General features: G+C 44.8%; 1 protein-coding gene across 6 annotated transcripts in view; it reads right to left on the bottom strand.

The window, feature by feature from the left end:
* The window catches only part of WDR25 (WD repeat domain 25), a 152,158-nt gene that overhangs the window by 31,219 nt on the left and 103,443 nt on the right, over positions 1 to 17,496 (bottom strand). For all 6 annotated transcript variants that reach the window (XM_025391752.1, XM_025391746.1, XM_025391748.1 and 3 more), the window contains one exon: positions 14,445 to 14,575. In XM_025391752.1, coding sequence (XP_025247537.1) covers positions 14,445 to 14,575 — 131 coding nt within the window. The remainder of the gene's footprint in view (positions 1 to 14,444; positions 14,576 to 17,496) is intronic.

Here is a 17,496-nt window from a genome sequence, read left to right as displayed (position 1 = left end):
GAAATCTGTTTGGTGGAAAGGGGGCATGCAGAGGGTAAGGAGAGCTATGCACTCCTCATCTCCCTTCTGAACTAGGCGTGGCGATGGCCCGCTCATTACAGGACGTGGCCCTCAGTCTCTCAGCACATCCATCTCCCTCCACAGCCTCTGCGCTGGATTTGTAGAGAAGCACCAAGCAGTCTTCCTTCAGGGGTATGAGAAAAGGTTGTGGCTGCCAGGAAAGCCTGCCCACTGACACAGTACATGGAACATCCGTGTGCTTAAAACCACACAGCCATCATATACACCCTCCTAAAACTGGGAATCTATTTGTTGGGGCACAAATTGAATTACACAAACTTTCCTGAAGTCATACAATCTTTGCAGAGTTATACTGCAGGTCCATGGAGGTTGGTACAATCACTTATTCAAGAAACAGTGACTGAACTGCTGACCAGGTGCCAGCACACACAAGGTCTGGGGATACCGGGTTGGAAGAGACCATCATGTCTCCCAGTCCTCACAGGGCTTGCATCCCAGTGGGAGACAACCAGGGGCTACAACCCAGGCTATCAGGCTGTGGAAGTAACACCACCTGGCAGGGGCAGGGGGACACCCAATCCAGTCGGGCTTGGGAAAATTTCCTGGAGGGAAGACATCACTGGAGACTTGGAGGACAGGTGATGTCTAGTCAAAAAGAAGGGAAATTCAAGCGAAAAAGAAAAATATATTCAAAATCGACCTGAGGCTAAATGGGAGCACACCTCCTGTAGCCCACCTCTCCACTGATGAAAACTGAAATTCTGGACAAAATACAAAAAGCAACTCCCTGAGGACTCGAAAAGTAAACAAGAGCAGGTGGCTTGTGAGAGAGAGAGAGAAACTCAGAGGAGTGACTAGTACAGAGGTGGGAGCCCGATTTCTTTTCTTTTCTTTTTTTGTTTGTTTGTGTGTTTTTTTCTTATTTTCTCTAACAGCTTTGACCCGAGAGGAGGACTCTAGTGGAGTTGTGCTGGCAGCTTCAAAGTATACAAAGCAAAAAATCACAGAACTGAAGAGAAAAATACACAAATTCACAACTATAGCTTGAAATGTCAACACTCCTCTCTCAGTCACTGAAAGAACAAGTAGATTAAAAAAAAAAAAAAAAAAAAAACAGCAAGGATGTAAAAGAACAGACACCATCATCAACCAATTGACCAAACTGCCATTTATAGAACATTCCACCCCACAACAGCAAAATGCACGGAGCATATGAAACGTTCAACACAGCAGGCTATATTCTGGGCCATAAGCTAACCTTAATAAATTTAGAAGAACTGCAATACAAAGTATGTTTTCTGACTATAACAGGATTAAACTAGAAATTAATGATAGACAGCTATCTTCCAGCCTGACCAACACAGTGAAACCCCGTCTCTACTAAACATAAAAATTAGCTGGGCGTGGTGGCACATGCCTGTAGTTCCAGCTATTCTGGAGACTGAGGCACGAGAATTGCTTGAATCCGGGAGGCAGAGTTTGCAGTGAGCCAAAATCGTGCCACTGCACTTCAGCCTATGGGACAGAGCAAGACTCTGTCTCAAAAAAAAAAAGAAAAAAAGAAAAACCTGGTAAATCTCCACGTTTCTACATGCTTGGAAATTGAATAATACACTTCTAAACAGCCCATATGTCAAAGAGAAAGTCTAAAGAAAATTAGAAAGTATATGTAATTGGATTAAAATTAAAATACAGCCAGCATATTATGATTAAAATTTGTGGGATATAGATGAAGCAGTGCTGAGAGGAAAATGTGTAGCATTAAAATGTTTATATTAAAAAAGATCTCAGGCTGTGCGCGGTGGCTCACGCCTGTAATCCCAGCACTTTGGGAGGCCAAGGCGGGCGGATCACAAGGTCAGGAGATCGAGACCACGGTGAAATCTCGTCTCTACTAAAAATACAAAAAAAATTAGCCGGGCGTGGTGGCAGGCGCCTGTAGTCCTAGCTACTCAGGAGGCTGAGGCAGGAGAATGGCATGATCCCGGGAGGCGGAGCTTACAGTGAGCCGAGATCGCGCCACTGCACTCCAGCCTGGGGAACAGAGCGAGACTCTGTCTCAAAAAAAAAAAAAAAGATCTCAAATCAATGGCCTAACTTGCCTCCTTAAGAAATTAGAAAAAGGGCAAATTAAATCCAAAGCAAGCAGACAGAAGAAAATAAAAATTAGAACAGAAATTAAAGAAGTGGAAAAACAATAGAGAAAATCAGTATTTCTTTGAAATGATTAATAAGATTGATAAATCTCTAGTCACAATGACTAGGTAAAAAGAGACAAATATCATTATCAGGAATGAAAGAGGAGACATCACTATAAGCTCTAAAAATATCAAAAGAAAAAGAGAATATTACAAATCAGTTTATGTACATTAAGTTTCACAACTTAGATGAAATGAACCAATTATTTGAGGCAGGTAACTACCAAGTCTCACTCATGAAGATATATACAATCTGAATAGTTCTATATCAAACCTCAAAGAGATCAAACAAGATACCACTTTGTACCCACTAGGATGGGACAAGTAAGAACAAGTGTTGGTGAGGATATGGAAAAATCAGAACCCTCATACATTGTTGATGGGAATATAAAATGGTGCAACCACTTTGGAAAACAGTCTGGCAGTTTCTCAAAAGTTTACACATACAGCTACCAACCATATGACTTTGCAATTCCACTTCTAGGAAGAACCACGAGAAATGAAAACATATATGCACATAAAAACTTACAAACAAATGTCCAAAAATGGAAGCAATGCAAATGTCCATCACCTAGAGATGGAGAAACAAAATGTGTATATCCATACAATGGAATATTATTTGGTCATAAAAAGAAGTGGAAGACTTTCTGTTAATGGTCTGGCATGTAAGGAGCTTATAAATCAAAACTCTGTCCTAACAAGTAAAAAGAACAAACTGTAATACTCTTCTCAGATCCATAAAAGAAATGAGATCACAGGGCAAACCACTGCCCCCAGAATTGGAGACACAGACAGGTGAATAAACAATCACAACATATTGGAGCAGAAATTTCCACAGGAACCAGGGCCAGGAAACTGAATAATTGACAAATTGCTAGAGGCTCATTGTGGACAAGTTGGACAGATTAAAAACTCTGGAACACCTGGTCATCAGTGGCCCCCAAAATTTTGTGCATTTTACCTCCAGGAGCTACCAGGTTCTCACGGTGAAGACTGGAGAAAATCCCCTTATGTTTCCAGCAGAAGGAGAAAAGGAACTACTTTGTTTTTGTTTTTGTTTTTGAGACGGAGTCTCACCCTGTAACCCAGACTGGAGTGCAATGGCATGGTCTCAGCTCACTGCAACCTCCACTTCCAGGGTTCAAACAATTCTCCTGCCTCAGCCTCCCAAGTAGCCAGGATTATAGGCACCTGCCACCACGCCCAGCTAATTTTTGTATTTTTAGTAGAGATGGGGTTTCACCATGTTGGCCAGCTGGTCTCAAACTCCTGACCTTGTGATCTGCCTACCTCAGCCTCCCGAAGTGCTGGGATTATAGGTGTGAGCCACCGCACCCAGCCATAACTACTTTGAAACATAACAGAGCATTCTGTTCTTCTTTTATGCATTTATTTTTGTAGAGTCAGAATCTTGCTATGTTGTTTGTTTGTTTTTGTAGAGTCCAGATCTCGCTACGTTGCCCAGGCTGCTCTCTAACTCCTGGCCTCAAGCAATCCTCTTGCCTCGGCCTCCCAAAGTGCATTCTGCTCTTAATGAGGTCTGTCCTGCAGAGAAATTAGTTAGCCAGAGTCTAACCTGCTGGGTTTATCACAGCCTAGCTGACCTAGGGGAAGGGGAATACCCAACCCCCACTGGCTCCCGCCTTTCACATGGGAGAAGGGAAAAACCCAATTCCTGCCCCTCTAGCCTTCTAGGTGGAGGAAAACACCCAGCTCCAGCCCATTCTAGCTGTCCTGTCCTATCTAAAGGGGAGAGGGGACTAAGAAGTACGTGTGAGCTCACAGTCCAGAAGCAGACTCTCTAAAAGACTAACCTAGTCGCAAGACGCTTCCCCCACCCCCCAACACTTCCCCACATTACTTAAGTCCTTTTTATAGCACTCCCTTTTACCTAGCTCATCTTGTCTGACTAGCAAGAAAGAATTATAAGGCATACTAACAGGCAAAAAACATAGCTTGAAGAGCAAGTACCAGAACTAGACTCAGATATGGCAGTGATGATGGAATTATCAGGCTGAAAATTTAAAACAACTATGATCAACATGCTAAGGGCTCTAATGGAAAAGTAGACAACACGAAGAACAGAAGGGCACTGTAAGCAGACAGACAGAAATTCTAAGAAAAGACCAAAAATAACTGCTTGAGATCAAAAACACTGTAACAAAAATAAAGAACATGCATTGCTGGTGCAGGGGCTCACGCCTATAATCCTAACACTTTTAGGAGGCCAAGGTGGGAGGATCCCCTGAGCCCAGGACTTTGAGGCTGCAGTGAGCTGTGATCACAGCATTGCATTCCAGCCTGGGAAAGAATGCGAGACCCTGTCTCCAAAAATAAGAAATAAAAACTGAATGCTTTTTATGAGTTTAGTAGCATGGATACAGCTGAGGAAGGAATCTTTGAGCTTGAGGATATCTCAACAGAAACAGATCGGGTGTCTGGTGAAGGCACTCGTCCAGGTTTGCCAACAGTCATCTGTTTTCTCACTGTATCCTCACACGGTGGAGAGATTCATCTCTCTTGTGTCTCTTCTTATAGGAGCACTATCCCCAGTCCTATGAGCTCCACCTCATGTCCTAATTACCACCCTTCGACCCAGCAACTCCACCTCCTAATATCATCACATTAGGAATTAAGGTATCAACATATGAATTTTGGAGAGGATATAAACATTCAGTCTATATTGTACATGTCATTAAACATTTGTCCAAACTCATAGAATGTACAACATCAAAAGTGAACCCTAATGTAAACTACAAACTCTGAGTGACAATGATGTGTCACTGTGGGTTCACCACCTGTAACAGATGGACCACTCTGATGCAGAATGATTATGGGGAGGTTGTGCCTAAGCACGAGCAGAGGGTAAGTGGGAAATCTCTATCCCTTCTGCAAAATCTTTTCTGTGAACATAAAACTCCTCTAAAAAATAAAGTCTAATTTAAAAAAAAAACAAACATAAAATAAAGGAGTGAAGTCCTGATATAGGCTACAATGTGAATGAATCTTGAAAACATTATGTTAAGTGAAAGAAACCAGTTACAAAAGACCACTTATATAAAATGCCCATAACAGACAAATCTATACAGACAGAGTAGATTCATGGTTGCCAGGGGCTGGGGAATTGGCGGGGACAGGCCTGGCTGCTAAAAAACATGGTTTCTTTTTGGGGTGATGAAAATGTTCTCAACTGCTGTGGCTGCATTACTCTGCAAACATACTAAGAACTGAGTGAATGAGTGAATGAGTGAGTTGTACAACACAGAATAAAGCTGTTACCAAAAAACATTTAATGAGTATTTACTTTTGGCTCAATGTGGTGGCTCACACTTGTAATCCCAGCACTTTGGGCTCACGCTGGAGAATCGCTTGAGGCCAGGAGTTCAAGACCGGCCTGCACAACATAGTGAGACCCCTTTTCTACAGAAAATTTAAAAATTAGCCAGGCATGGTGGCAGGCACCTGTATTCCCAGCTACTAGAGAAGCTGGGGCTGGAGGATCCCTTGAGCCCAGGAGTTCGAGGCTGCAGTGAGATATGATCATGCCACTGCACTCCAGCCTGGGTGACAGAACGAGACCATGTCTCTAAAAATTTTTTTTTTAGTTAAAGTATATTAAGACAAAAAATAACTAGGGCATGAAGCTCATGATTTTTTGGACGCTATTAGTTATGCCAAGGCTAATAAGTTTTCAAGTAAAAGAATTATAAATCAATAGCAAAAAAAAAAAAATTTTTAAATCTTAAGCAGAAGCATGTTCAGTGCAGCACAGAAATTATTTTAGTGGCCACATGTATTATAGAAGATTTATAAATTAGAATTACAGAAACGTCATATTTATAGAATCAGCACAGGTCCAAAGAACCTGCTTTGTATTTTCTGAAATTGCCTGTTGCATTTTTAAGGGCAGAAGTTATCAAATGGGGTGGGTGTTAATTAAAGTCTTGGAACATTGCCCTCTTGAGTGCCATGGGCCTCCCACTGTCATCCACTGAGCTTGTTGGCAGCTCATGTGTGGGTTTTAAACAGGGGTCTTCTTACCCAGTCCCAGTGAAAGTGGTGCAGAGGGAGGCCGAAGAGGAGGACTGGCTTGCAGGACAGGTCTCTGAGGTTCCAGATTCTGGGAACCAATTGCCCACTTCTGCCTAAGACTTTAGACAACCCAGGGGATGCACAGGGACTCCCCAGCCAACTGTGTGAAGGCAGTCAGTGAAGCTGGTGAATCCATTGAATATTGAAAGAAACAGATGTTCTCAGCAGTCCCTTCTACAGCTTTAAAACATGGACTGTCTAACTGGATTTTGTTGCCCCGTGCCCTGGGACAATGCCTGGTTTCTGGTGGGGGCTCAGAAAATGTTTGTGACGTGGATAAATGAAATGTGTCCTCTTCCTGCAATAAGGAGAAGCAGAAAATAGAGGAAGACCTGGGTTCAGATCCAATCCCCTCAATGGCTGCCTACCCTGCACTGACAGCTGAACCTTTCAGAACCAGTTTCCTTGCCAATACTGTGGGGGCAGGAAGGCTGCTCTCACAGACATGATGGGTTCTGTTTCCAGGCCTGAGGTTACAGGGCTGTGGTCCCTCAGAACAAAACCCACCACTGTCCCATCCATGGCCAGGTCCTGACAGCAGGTGCGGAGCTGCACGCGGCAGTGCTCAGTGAGCATGTGAATGCCAGGGCTGTCCATGCAGGCTCCTCCAAGAACAAAATGCACAGTCCTCACTATGACTGATAAAGATTCAGTCATGTGATGCTTAATGACAGGGATACAGTCTGGGAAATGCGTCATTAGGCAATTTTGTCATTGCGTGAACATCATGCACTTACACAAACCTCGACGGTATAGCCTGCGATACACCTAAGCTAGTGGTCTAGCCTATGGCTCCTAGGCTATACATCTGGATGGCTTGTCACTGTACTGAACACTGCAGGTGATTACTAGGTGATAGGAATTTTTCAGCTTCACTATAATCTTACAGGACCACTGTCCTATATGTGGTCTGACATTGACCGAAACGTCATTATGTGGTGCATGACTGTATGTTCATTCAAGACCAAAGCTGAATTCACACTGTGAACAAGAGGATCTGTAAGGGTTTAGGCATCAAACCACCCCAGTACACAGTCTTACCCCACTACAAACTGGCCGTGTGCTTGTGGTGTATAACTAAGTCCTTCCAAGCCTCAGGGCCCTGACAGAGGAAGGGGATGGCGGCAGCACCCAGTCCACCTCCCAGGAGGTCACAAGGAAACGAGCCATCGCACACACAGTGTGCACAGCGTGATGCCCGCAGGAGGCGCACTGTGGTCAGCACTGGCTGCTGAAAGGGGTTCTTGAGATCAGCAGGCGTTCCGCCACGCCCCAGTTGACAGATGAAGAAACAGGAGCCAGGAAAGACAAGGAACAGCCTTGGGTCCTCTGTCTTTGCCACCATTAGGCTCCTACTCTCATCTGCATACAAAGTTTAGCTTGCAGCAAAGCTTAGTCAAGACTGTGGAAAGCACAAAAAGTCCAAATAAAAAGTCGTTTTAATATAAAACAGATGAAAGAGACAAATGGAGAGTAATCAAAATATCATTAGGGCAAATAAGCAACCTGCCTACAATGCCACAAAACTGATGGCACTTTGAGCCAAGTAGGCGAAGCCATCTCTTGGATGGCCACCATCACAGAAGTGCAAATCTCAAAGACGGTTTCATCCATTGGGGCAGAAGCCCCACAGAAACCACCTACACCATGGCTCCCAACTCTGGCTATACATTAGAATCACCTGCAGAGTTTTCAAAAACCTCAATGCCTAGGCCATCCTGGGCAGCAATAGTTTCTAATGCTCCCTGGGTAGCTCTGGCCCGTGCCCTAGATCAGTCAGGCCAGGCCGGCCCAGCCACCACCTGCTGCTTTACCAGCTCCTATTACTACCATCCTGAGATTACTCACATCCAAGGAAGGATGCCCATAGGAGGGGAAGGAGATAAGCAAATTAATGACAGTGGCTTAGCCTCCATTCAACTGGCTGGGTTAATTACTTGTGATTTTAAGAATTGGTCTTGATTAGAGCTATCAGTCATTCATGCGACAGTCTGCGCCTCCCCTCCCTCCCTACTATGTGCTTAGCACTATGGTGGATGCTGGGAATACCACGGTAAATGAGGCACAACTCTTTCCCTCAGGGAGTCCACATGCCACCAGAACGCTACAGCATACTAGTGATGAGCTGGGCTCATAGGAAGCTGAGCTGAGGATCCACACAGGCCCAAGGGTGAGCCACCCACTCCCCTGTCATCTGCACATTAGGACACGTGCCTGTAGAGGGTGTGGGACAAAGTTAGAGAAGGAGGTCAAGAAACCAAGTCAAGATCTGGAAGTCAAGATGTCCCTTTACAAATTTAAAAATAATAATAAAAGTAGGGAGAAAAGATGTAGAACAAGCATGAAATATTCACGATTAGTGTCAATGTGACACCAGGGTGTGCTGGAGAAAGTGAGTTGGCTTGTCAGAGCTGGTTTTATCAAGAGAGTCCCAGAGTGAGCAGGGAATTGGGGTTTTAGAGGTGTGCAGCCTTCCCCGGAGGAGCAAAGTTGGCAGATCTGAACGCACCTGCAACTCTTTTTCTCAGGCGCAGAGTAGGAGCTAGACAACAAAAGAACCACTCGACCACTAGCCTGCCCAATGTCACCCTGCACATAGAAAGAGAGGAGGAACTAGGGCAGAGTCCAGGCTGCCAGCTGCAGGAACCACATGTCCTAGATTTTCCAGGGCTGCTCCAATTTCCAGTATTCAATCTTGCCTTAACTGAGAGGTAATTTGTTGAGGTTGGGGTTCCATAATGTAGTCCTGCAAAAAAGGTGATTCACCAAATTTGCTGTATATGCTTTCTTAACAAATCTGATTCATGTTACAAAAGGAGAATTTCTTTTTATTTTTATCCTAACTTTTGGTTCAAAATACATAGTCATCTTAAAGTGAACTTGAAGGTGGCTACCTTGGAACATTCCCCACACTGCTAGAGGGCCCAGTACAGCTGAGTCCGTGTCTTGGGCTTCTCTTGCAATTCTACAGCTTCCATTCTGTGCTGGGCACAAAGCCACAGCACCGCAAAGCTGGAAATGCAAGAAACTCATAACTCTGTTATCCACCAAACACTGGAGAGCAGAGGAGCTCAGCCTTAGTGGAGAACTACAGTGCCTCGATGGCCACACCATATCTCATCTAACACAGGGTCTCCCAAGTCCTCCTGCCTCTGTCCACACTTCTGGAATGACTCACTACAGTTGAATTCCAGCTAGCCTTCATATCCCATTTGTCAGAGGGGCCATGCCTTCTATGTAGATCCCAGGGTGGCCACTGCCCCTGAGGTTGTGGGCAGGTGATGCAGGTCTCTATCACAATGACAGTGGCGGCTGACCCCATCAGCTCACTCCAGGTTATCTGAACACCTCCTCTGGTCCAGGCCCTGTTGGGGATGCCAGGCACAGAGGTGACTCAGGCTCCCACACCAGGTGGCTGTAAATAAACACCTGTGGATAAAAGCGCCCACAGATCAAAAGTGATCACTGTCCCTGAGATAGGTCACAGATGGTACAGGCTAATTGAAGATAAGGTTCAAATGAGAGAAGCAAGGGACTTCTAAGTTCAGAGGCCCTTTGGTCCTTAGCTTCTCAAAATGTTGTCCATATACTATCCTCCCCTTAATTTCCTGGGAGCTTGTTAGAAATGCAGGGTCTCATCCCAACCTGGACCTGCTGAAACAGAACCTGCATCCTAACAAAAGCCCAGGTGCTCTCCTACACGTGTGAGTTTGAGAAACCCTACTTTGGAGGTGCCACTTCATGATACCAATTAAAAAACTGTGGATCAGAGAGGCTTTTGCTTAAGGAATGTGCCCGAAATCACCCAGCCAAGCGAGTAACAGAGGGAGGACGTGAGCCCAGGTCTCCTGCAGCTCAGGCCAATGGCACTAGAGGCTCAGGGGGCTTCTGCAGAAATTGACCCTCATACTGTAAAGGTCAGACCACAGGCGTCCTGGGTTCCAGACCACACCCATGTTCAAGCAGACTGCCGGGAGGATAGGGGTCAGAGGATGCTGCAGCAGCAGCAGGAAGCCAGCTTCGAGTAAATACACACAGCTGGCTTGTGCAGAACACGTCCTGCCGGCCTCTGGAGATGAAGTCAGGCACATTGCAGTGACAAGATGTGCTACAAACATCAAACCCGAGGTGGAGAGATCACCCGAGATCAGCCAAGAAGAGGAGACAGGGAGTCAAATAGCCCATTTGCTGTAATGAATTGGGCTAGACTACAGAAGTCCAGAATCTTAACACTTATCTCTTGGCTACGTTTAAGGAATCATAAAACCTCATGACTGGAAAGTAACTAAAAAGTTATATGTTCCAACTACTCACCGTGCCCTAAGATCCCAGGGAGAGGTTGTCTGGCCTCACTCCCCTCAGTTCTGCTGGCAGAAACCTACTCCTTACCTTCACAATGTAGGCTTGCTTTGACCCAGAAATTTTCATCCTGAGATTCAAGCTTAAGGAAATAAATCCCAAATGTGGAAAAAGCTATATGCACAAAGATGTTTCTTACAGTGGAATGTGTAATAAACTCAACCTTGATAGTTTGTTTAGAGATTGTAACAAGAGAGAAACAACTTATATACCCTTGACTGAAGGAACAGTTCCCACCTAGAAAACACATTCTCTGAGCACCTGGTTTCTGCAAGGAACACAGAATGGGGCAAGACACCCACCTTGTCAGCCAGCTCAGGAGGATTAGTCCTGACAATCAACAGGGTGACAGATGTCAGAATCACATCTCTCTATGCCAAGGTCAGCCAGATCTTAAACATCTTTAGTTTTGTGGGCTATGTGGTCTCTGTTGCAACGACTCCACTCTGCTACTATAGTATAAAAGCAGCCATCGATGATACATAAATAAATGAGTGTGGCTGTTTCGTAAACCTTTATTTACAAAACTGGCAGCAAGCTGGACTAGCCTCGGGCTATAGTTTGCTGACGGCTGATCTCTATATTCACATCTATTAATTTTAAATGGCAAGAGTTTTTGAAATATCCTACATGTCTAACACAGGGAAATGGTTTAATATGTTAAAGCATTCATCTGATTCATTTGATCCACAGATACTTACTGAGTTCCTGCCTAGGCCAGACATTGTTCTGAGTCCTGCGGAGACTCGAGGCAGTGAGTCAGGGACACCCTGAGACAAAGGAATATGACTGAAGACCTTATGAGAGTATGCTCTAACAAAGAATATCCTTCTAATGCCACATGAAAAGCAAAATACAAAATTGTGTATAAAAATAAGACCAAATAGTGCTTTTATAATTTTTTTAAAAACCACAAGGGAAAAAAAAAAAACAGAAAGAAGAATATCAAAATGTTGCTAATGTTTACCTTTGGCTGCTTGGACTACCCCTCTTCTCTTTACCTGAATTTTCCAATGTTGTCATATGATTACATATTACTTTTACAACAAAACATTCCTTCCCCACTGTATTTAAAAGGGAAGGCCTGTCTTGGTTTAAGCTAAGGTCTGTGTCCCTCCTACTTCCACCTGCGGTTCCCACCGCAGTCCCTGAAGGCAGCTGGAAAAAGTCAAGCTGCTTGCTTCTGGATGTTCACATACACGCCCAGGCTGAGCCAGAAGGTTCAGCACCTGGGACAGCGCCACAGGAGCCCACAGGGATGAGAAGGGAGCAGCCCCAGGCGGGAGCCCCTGGAGGGCAAGGGCTGTGCCTCCTCCCTGGTCCTCCTGCTGAGTTCATTTGAGACACATGGTCAACACCTGTCAAAGCAGGAAAGAGTGTTGTCCCCTGAGCCCAACTGATGCAAATGGAACGAGCCCCGTGACCCGGCGGGGGAGGATTGTTGGTAGAAAGGAAGTAAAAACAAATACTGCACAGATCCCTTAGCCACATTACTATCTTGGGAGAGACTCGCAAACATGCCAACACCAGTCACAGCAACATCTGCTTCTAATTGCTTCTCCCCCAGCATTTTCAGAGCTCGTCAGCTGGCATCTGCCCTAGGAAAAAATCCAGTATTTTTAACAAATGCTTAAATCAGATGGCGTCCTTGGTGAGTAATTTCTTACGTGTTTGGTCTTTGAGGCTAAAAACAGTAAGCGCACCCATAAGGGACGTGGTTGTCAGGAGTGGCTGGGTGCTCAGGAGGTCCCACTTCAAATGGTATGACTAAGAGTTTCCAGTTCACAAGGCACGTTCAAATGTTTTCTTTCACTTGTCATGTATTTATATCCTAAATATAAAGTGTTTTGGCGGGTTTTTTTAAAAATGCCACTGTGTCCACTTCTTTATGGGTAATTTCCTCTCTTTTCCAAATATTTTTATAAGAAAGTTCCTTTGTAAAAGAAAAATGTGTGATTTTTTTTAAAGACTACATCTATCTATGCTCCCACTTGTGAGTACTTCAAGCAAGATCTCATGTACAGACAAAACTTCCCATTCTCTGTCAAGAAAAGTCTCTGTATTTAGGCTCTCCTCAAAAAACCCACAGCCCCTTCCAACTGCCTGTCGGGAAAGGGTCTTCCTGTGCCAGCCAGTCTGAAGCAGAAAGGCAAATTTGGAATCTAGGCCTTGAGGGCTCTGTCTCACCCTCCTCCCTCTGGAACACATGGACAGCCTCTACTCAGGACAGACCTGCTTGGACGCTGCACCTATCTAGGACCAAGGCAGGAGATGTTCACAAACCTCCCGTGGCTCCCCACTGTTGAGACCAAGACACACAGCGTTGAAAAACTCTCTGCCCAGGCCACCTCGCTGTGTGAAGCCCACACCCAGCCAAGTCCCCACAGGCATCCTGTGTTCCCACCTCCTGTATCTCCACTCTCTGCATGACTCTCTTCCTCTGTCATTTACTCATTCAGTCAATCATGATTCACACAGTGCCTACTATGTGCCAGGCACTGTTTTAGAAGCCAGATGTCAGCAGCAAACAAAACTCTCTGCCTTCAAAGAGCTTACATTCTAGAGGAGGGAAATAGGCAAATGAATGAACACATAAAATCCGTAATACGTCAGGTGATGGTAAATGCTATGGAGAGAAATGAGATAGCAGAGGGGACTAGCAGATGCTAGTGGGTTGTGGGCAGGGGGCACCTCATGGAGAGGTAACATGTGAGCAGAGCCCCACGACAGGGGGCAGCAAGCCTCTACCTAGGAAACAGGCAGAAGAGCCTTCCAGGCAGAGGGAGTGGCAAGTGCAAAGGCCCTGAGGCAGGAATGTGCTGGTATGTTCAGGGAAGGCAAGAAGCCTAGTGGGGCTGGCACTAATGGCACCCAGGCCAGGGAGGTACATTTGGGCCTTGTGGATCATCAGAGACATTGGCTTTTACTGCAAGATCAGAGCCTGGAGGATTCTGATGAGAGGAGTGACATGTCTGAGTCACACTGTAACAGACCAGTGTAGTGGCTGTGTTGAGAACAGCCTGCAAGGGGCAAGGGGGAAAGTGAGAGATCAGATGGGAAACTCCTGCAACCATCCCAGTGAGAGACAATAGCAGAGCTACAAGAGCTGATGTGGGGAAAAGTGTCCAAGTTTTGGAGAATTTGCTAATGGTTTGCATATGGGGATATGATGCAAAGAGCAGAGACAGTGCTGATTCTGATGTTTTTGGCCTGAACAACTAGGGTGGAGCTGCCATCTAGTAAGTGGTGATGGCAAAAGGCTCAGCAGGTTGTAGTAAAGGTTGGGTATGGAAATCACAACCAGCCTTTAAGACCCAGGAACAGTGGCTCCTCTAAGAAGCCTTCCCACAGCAAGCTAAAAGCACTTACCTCCTCCCTTCCTCTCTCACAAGCATGCATACAAGTGCACACACACACACATACACACACACAAATCAATTCTCTGTACCAAAGTTATCTGTATCCACACATTATTCCCTTGAGTAACCTAGCAGATTCATTTTATATCATCTGGAAGCATCTGTGCACAGTAGGTGTTCAACAAATATTTTTAGTAATATGCTGCATAAAATTGCACCTATGATATTTTAAGTCTGACAACTCAAGAATGTTCTTTCAAAACATCTAAAAATTATGCTTAGCACTGATTAAATATTAAGTGGTAATTATTCCACCTCAAGGGCCCTATATATAGATGCTGACCTGCCCCCAATTATTCAAATTGTTGAAGCAAGCTCTCCTGTGGAAAGACCAAGTTAGGAAGATGGCTATTACCTTGCCAGTCCTTATATCCCAAGCTTTCATTTCAGAGCTGAAGCCTCCACATAAAAAAATGTTGTGGTCTTTTGGATGGAATTTCAAGGTAGTGATTCTAAAGTCACTTCGACCACTAAATAGTTGGGTTCCTACAACACAAAAAGAGAAGAGAGGGTTAGAAAACTTAGGTCACAAAACAAATATCTTAAAACTAAGATGCCATCTGTTATGGGGCCCATAGCAAACACAGCTTCCCTGGGCCCAATGTGGCCCAACGGAGACTTTCTGGAAATATGACAGTGGCAGCAGCAAGATTTGCCCTTATTCTCTGATTCTCTGGCCAGCCCACCCTTGACTAGCTGAACATCCCCTCCGCCTGGGCTGAGCTTAGATGGGTGGATCAATGAGTGCACCTTTCATATTTGCTGTCAGCATGACATGCATTAGCTCATATAAACCACACAACGACCCTATGCCCACTTCACAACCAAAAACCAAGCCCAGGGAGGTCATGGAACATTTCCAAGGCTCCACGGTTAACACAGTAGATTATTTACCTGGGAGTCTAGAAACCAAAAACAGGACTGCTCTAAGGTGATACTTTTCAGGATCAGCCACCTTATAATAATGGATGAATGGTCTGCTATGGAGCATGGCAGGTGGGATGGCCTGAGACACTGGGCGATAAATGAGAGTGGCCATCATAGTGGCCCAAGCACAGATTGGACAGAGTGGTGTGGGCCATTGGGGGTCTCACTGGCTCTACAGGACATGAGGCAGTCCTTGTCCTTTATAAATACATCATAAACTGTTGTCAAGCATTTATGTGCATTATGGTAAGTGTCTGTGTGTGTACATATATACACATATGGTGTGGAAAATGTCTTTTTTATAACTATGATCTTTTAGAGGTAAGCTATATAAACTTCGAAAACATCAATCATTTGGAGCAGGTCAAAGCTGGTCCTCCTTCCACTACCCAGTGCAGCCCCTGTGTCCCAGAGCACTGGCTGTCATTCTTGTCTGTCCACACCTCATCCATCTGAAACTACATCAAGAAGGCAGACCGGCCTTGGCAGGGTGTTCTCACCATGGGAGTCTCTGGGTGCCACCCCGTATATGCCCCCCACAGGCAGGGCTCACACACCAGGCAGAGCACCTGCCACACGCCACCCAGTCAGAAACGTGGAGCAGGCTTCGCTCAGAGGTGCCATGAGGGCTCTCACAGCACAGGAGGAAGAACCTTGACTGCCTTGTACCCATAGAAACTCCCCCATGGGACTGAGCAATGGGCTACTTAGGGACACGGGAAGCTGGTGGCGAAGAAGACCATGAAGACACCGAGGTCTCAAGCATCATTTCCACTCACAGGAACCCAGGAAACAGCACTTGCTCATTCAATTCAGAAAGCACAAAAGCTTGCCCAGCTTTGTGTTCTGTGACCCCCACACATTAGTGAAGGCCTCTGCCAGCTCACCAGGTGTGGAAATGAAAGTCATCAATCAGTACTCACGACAGTCACAGCGGGAGGCTTTCACAGACCCAATCTGCCTAGATCCATGGTCTCCAAACTATTATAGTTTGACGGTACACCCCATCCATGAAAAACCTAAGGCACACATCACCAATATATAGATATTTGTTTTAAGTTGTATAATGTGCTTCTGTACCAACATATTATAAACATTATTAAAATATCAAAAATAGAACACTTTAAAGGATGATACAAGGATAAAATAGTCAATATTTAAAAATATATTTTAATATACCCTTATATGTGCCTATGCCAGGGACTCAGAGCAGCAATGTGGCAGCACAGAGGCCCCAGGACACTCGCTTCAGCCAAGTGGCTGGGGGTCATCTGGAGACTGTCAGAAGGGACCACCATCACATCCCCTAGACAGAAAAGGAGGACACGGATGCCACTGCAGTCCCCATACCATCTAGAAGGCCCAGGACTGCCAGACTCTTTCTCCCCACAGGGAATACTGCACTTATTGCTGAGAACATTCAGTGGCCGGCTTCTTGCTCACTTGGCATTCATTGCCAACCCTTAAATCCAAAAGGAAACATAAACTCTATCTGCCTGGAGAAAAAAATGTCCCTTGTTTTTGGACCATAGCATATAACCATATGCTTATTTTCAGAAATGACAGTGAATTATCCATATGTTTTTTCAAAAGTGCAGTGATACAGTCTTGCCAACAATGGGGAAGAAAGATGAGAGAAAACGTGAAAGCTGAATTGCTAAAAGATGATGATCGAACTTTTTCTGCTAAAACAAACAAAAAATCTGAATGTTATTTTTCCTCAACCCCCTAAAGACATTGAAAATCTGTCTTTTTAAGTATTTCCATTTAGAAGATAAGCTGTAGTTTATACATTTTTCCTATTTTTACTTACAATAACTAGGCCCTTACTGCTTTTCTTTGTTAAAAGGGTTCAAAACTACAAGATTTTTAAATTTTCTAGTAAGTTTCTAGATACCTAGTGAAAACACTAAGGTAGAAATCTTGCTAACTAAGAAGTTCTCAAATAAGACTTTGTTTCAGAGATTAGGACCATAGCCATCATTATCTTCATTATCTGGCACAATGTTAGAAGCAGGAGATGGTATAGTTGAGGAGTTCAGAGCCACGCAGACCCAGATCCCATCCCAGCTCTGTCACTTCCAGCGGAGGGGCCTTGCACTGCTGTGTCTCACACTCTTACACATGTAAGGTTGTCATGACAGCTAAATGTAACATGGTGCATGAAGCCTTCCACAGAGCATGGCAAACAGCAATCCACAAAAGGGAGCTATTAGAGTTTACAAAATTAAACCCCAAATTATTGAATTCATCATTGGTTCAATTACAAACTAAAACCAAGGGATACAGGTTTGTTTTTTGGTTTGTTTGTTTGTTTTTGGTTTTTTTTGAGATGGAGTCTCGCTCTGTTGCTCCGGCTGGAGTGCAGTGGCGTGATCTCGGCTCACTGCAAGCTCTGCCTTCCAGGTTCACGCCATTCTCCTGCCTCAGCCTCCCAAGTAGCTGGGACTACAGGTGCCTGCTACCACACCCAGCTAATT

The sequence above is a fragment of the Theropithecus gelada genome, chromosome 7b, assembly GCF_003255815.1.
Source record: "Theropithecus gelada isolate Dixy chromosome 7b, Tgel_1.0, whole genome shotgun sequence".
Classification (NCBI taxonomy): Eukaryota; Metazoa; Chordata; class Mammalia; order Primates; family Cercopithecidae; genus Theropithecus; species Theropithecus gelada.
This window is presented reverse-complemented; position numbering and strand designations above follow the sequence as displayed.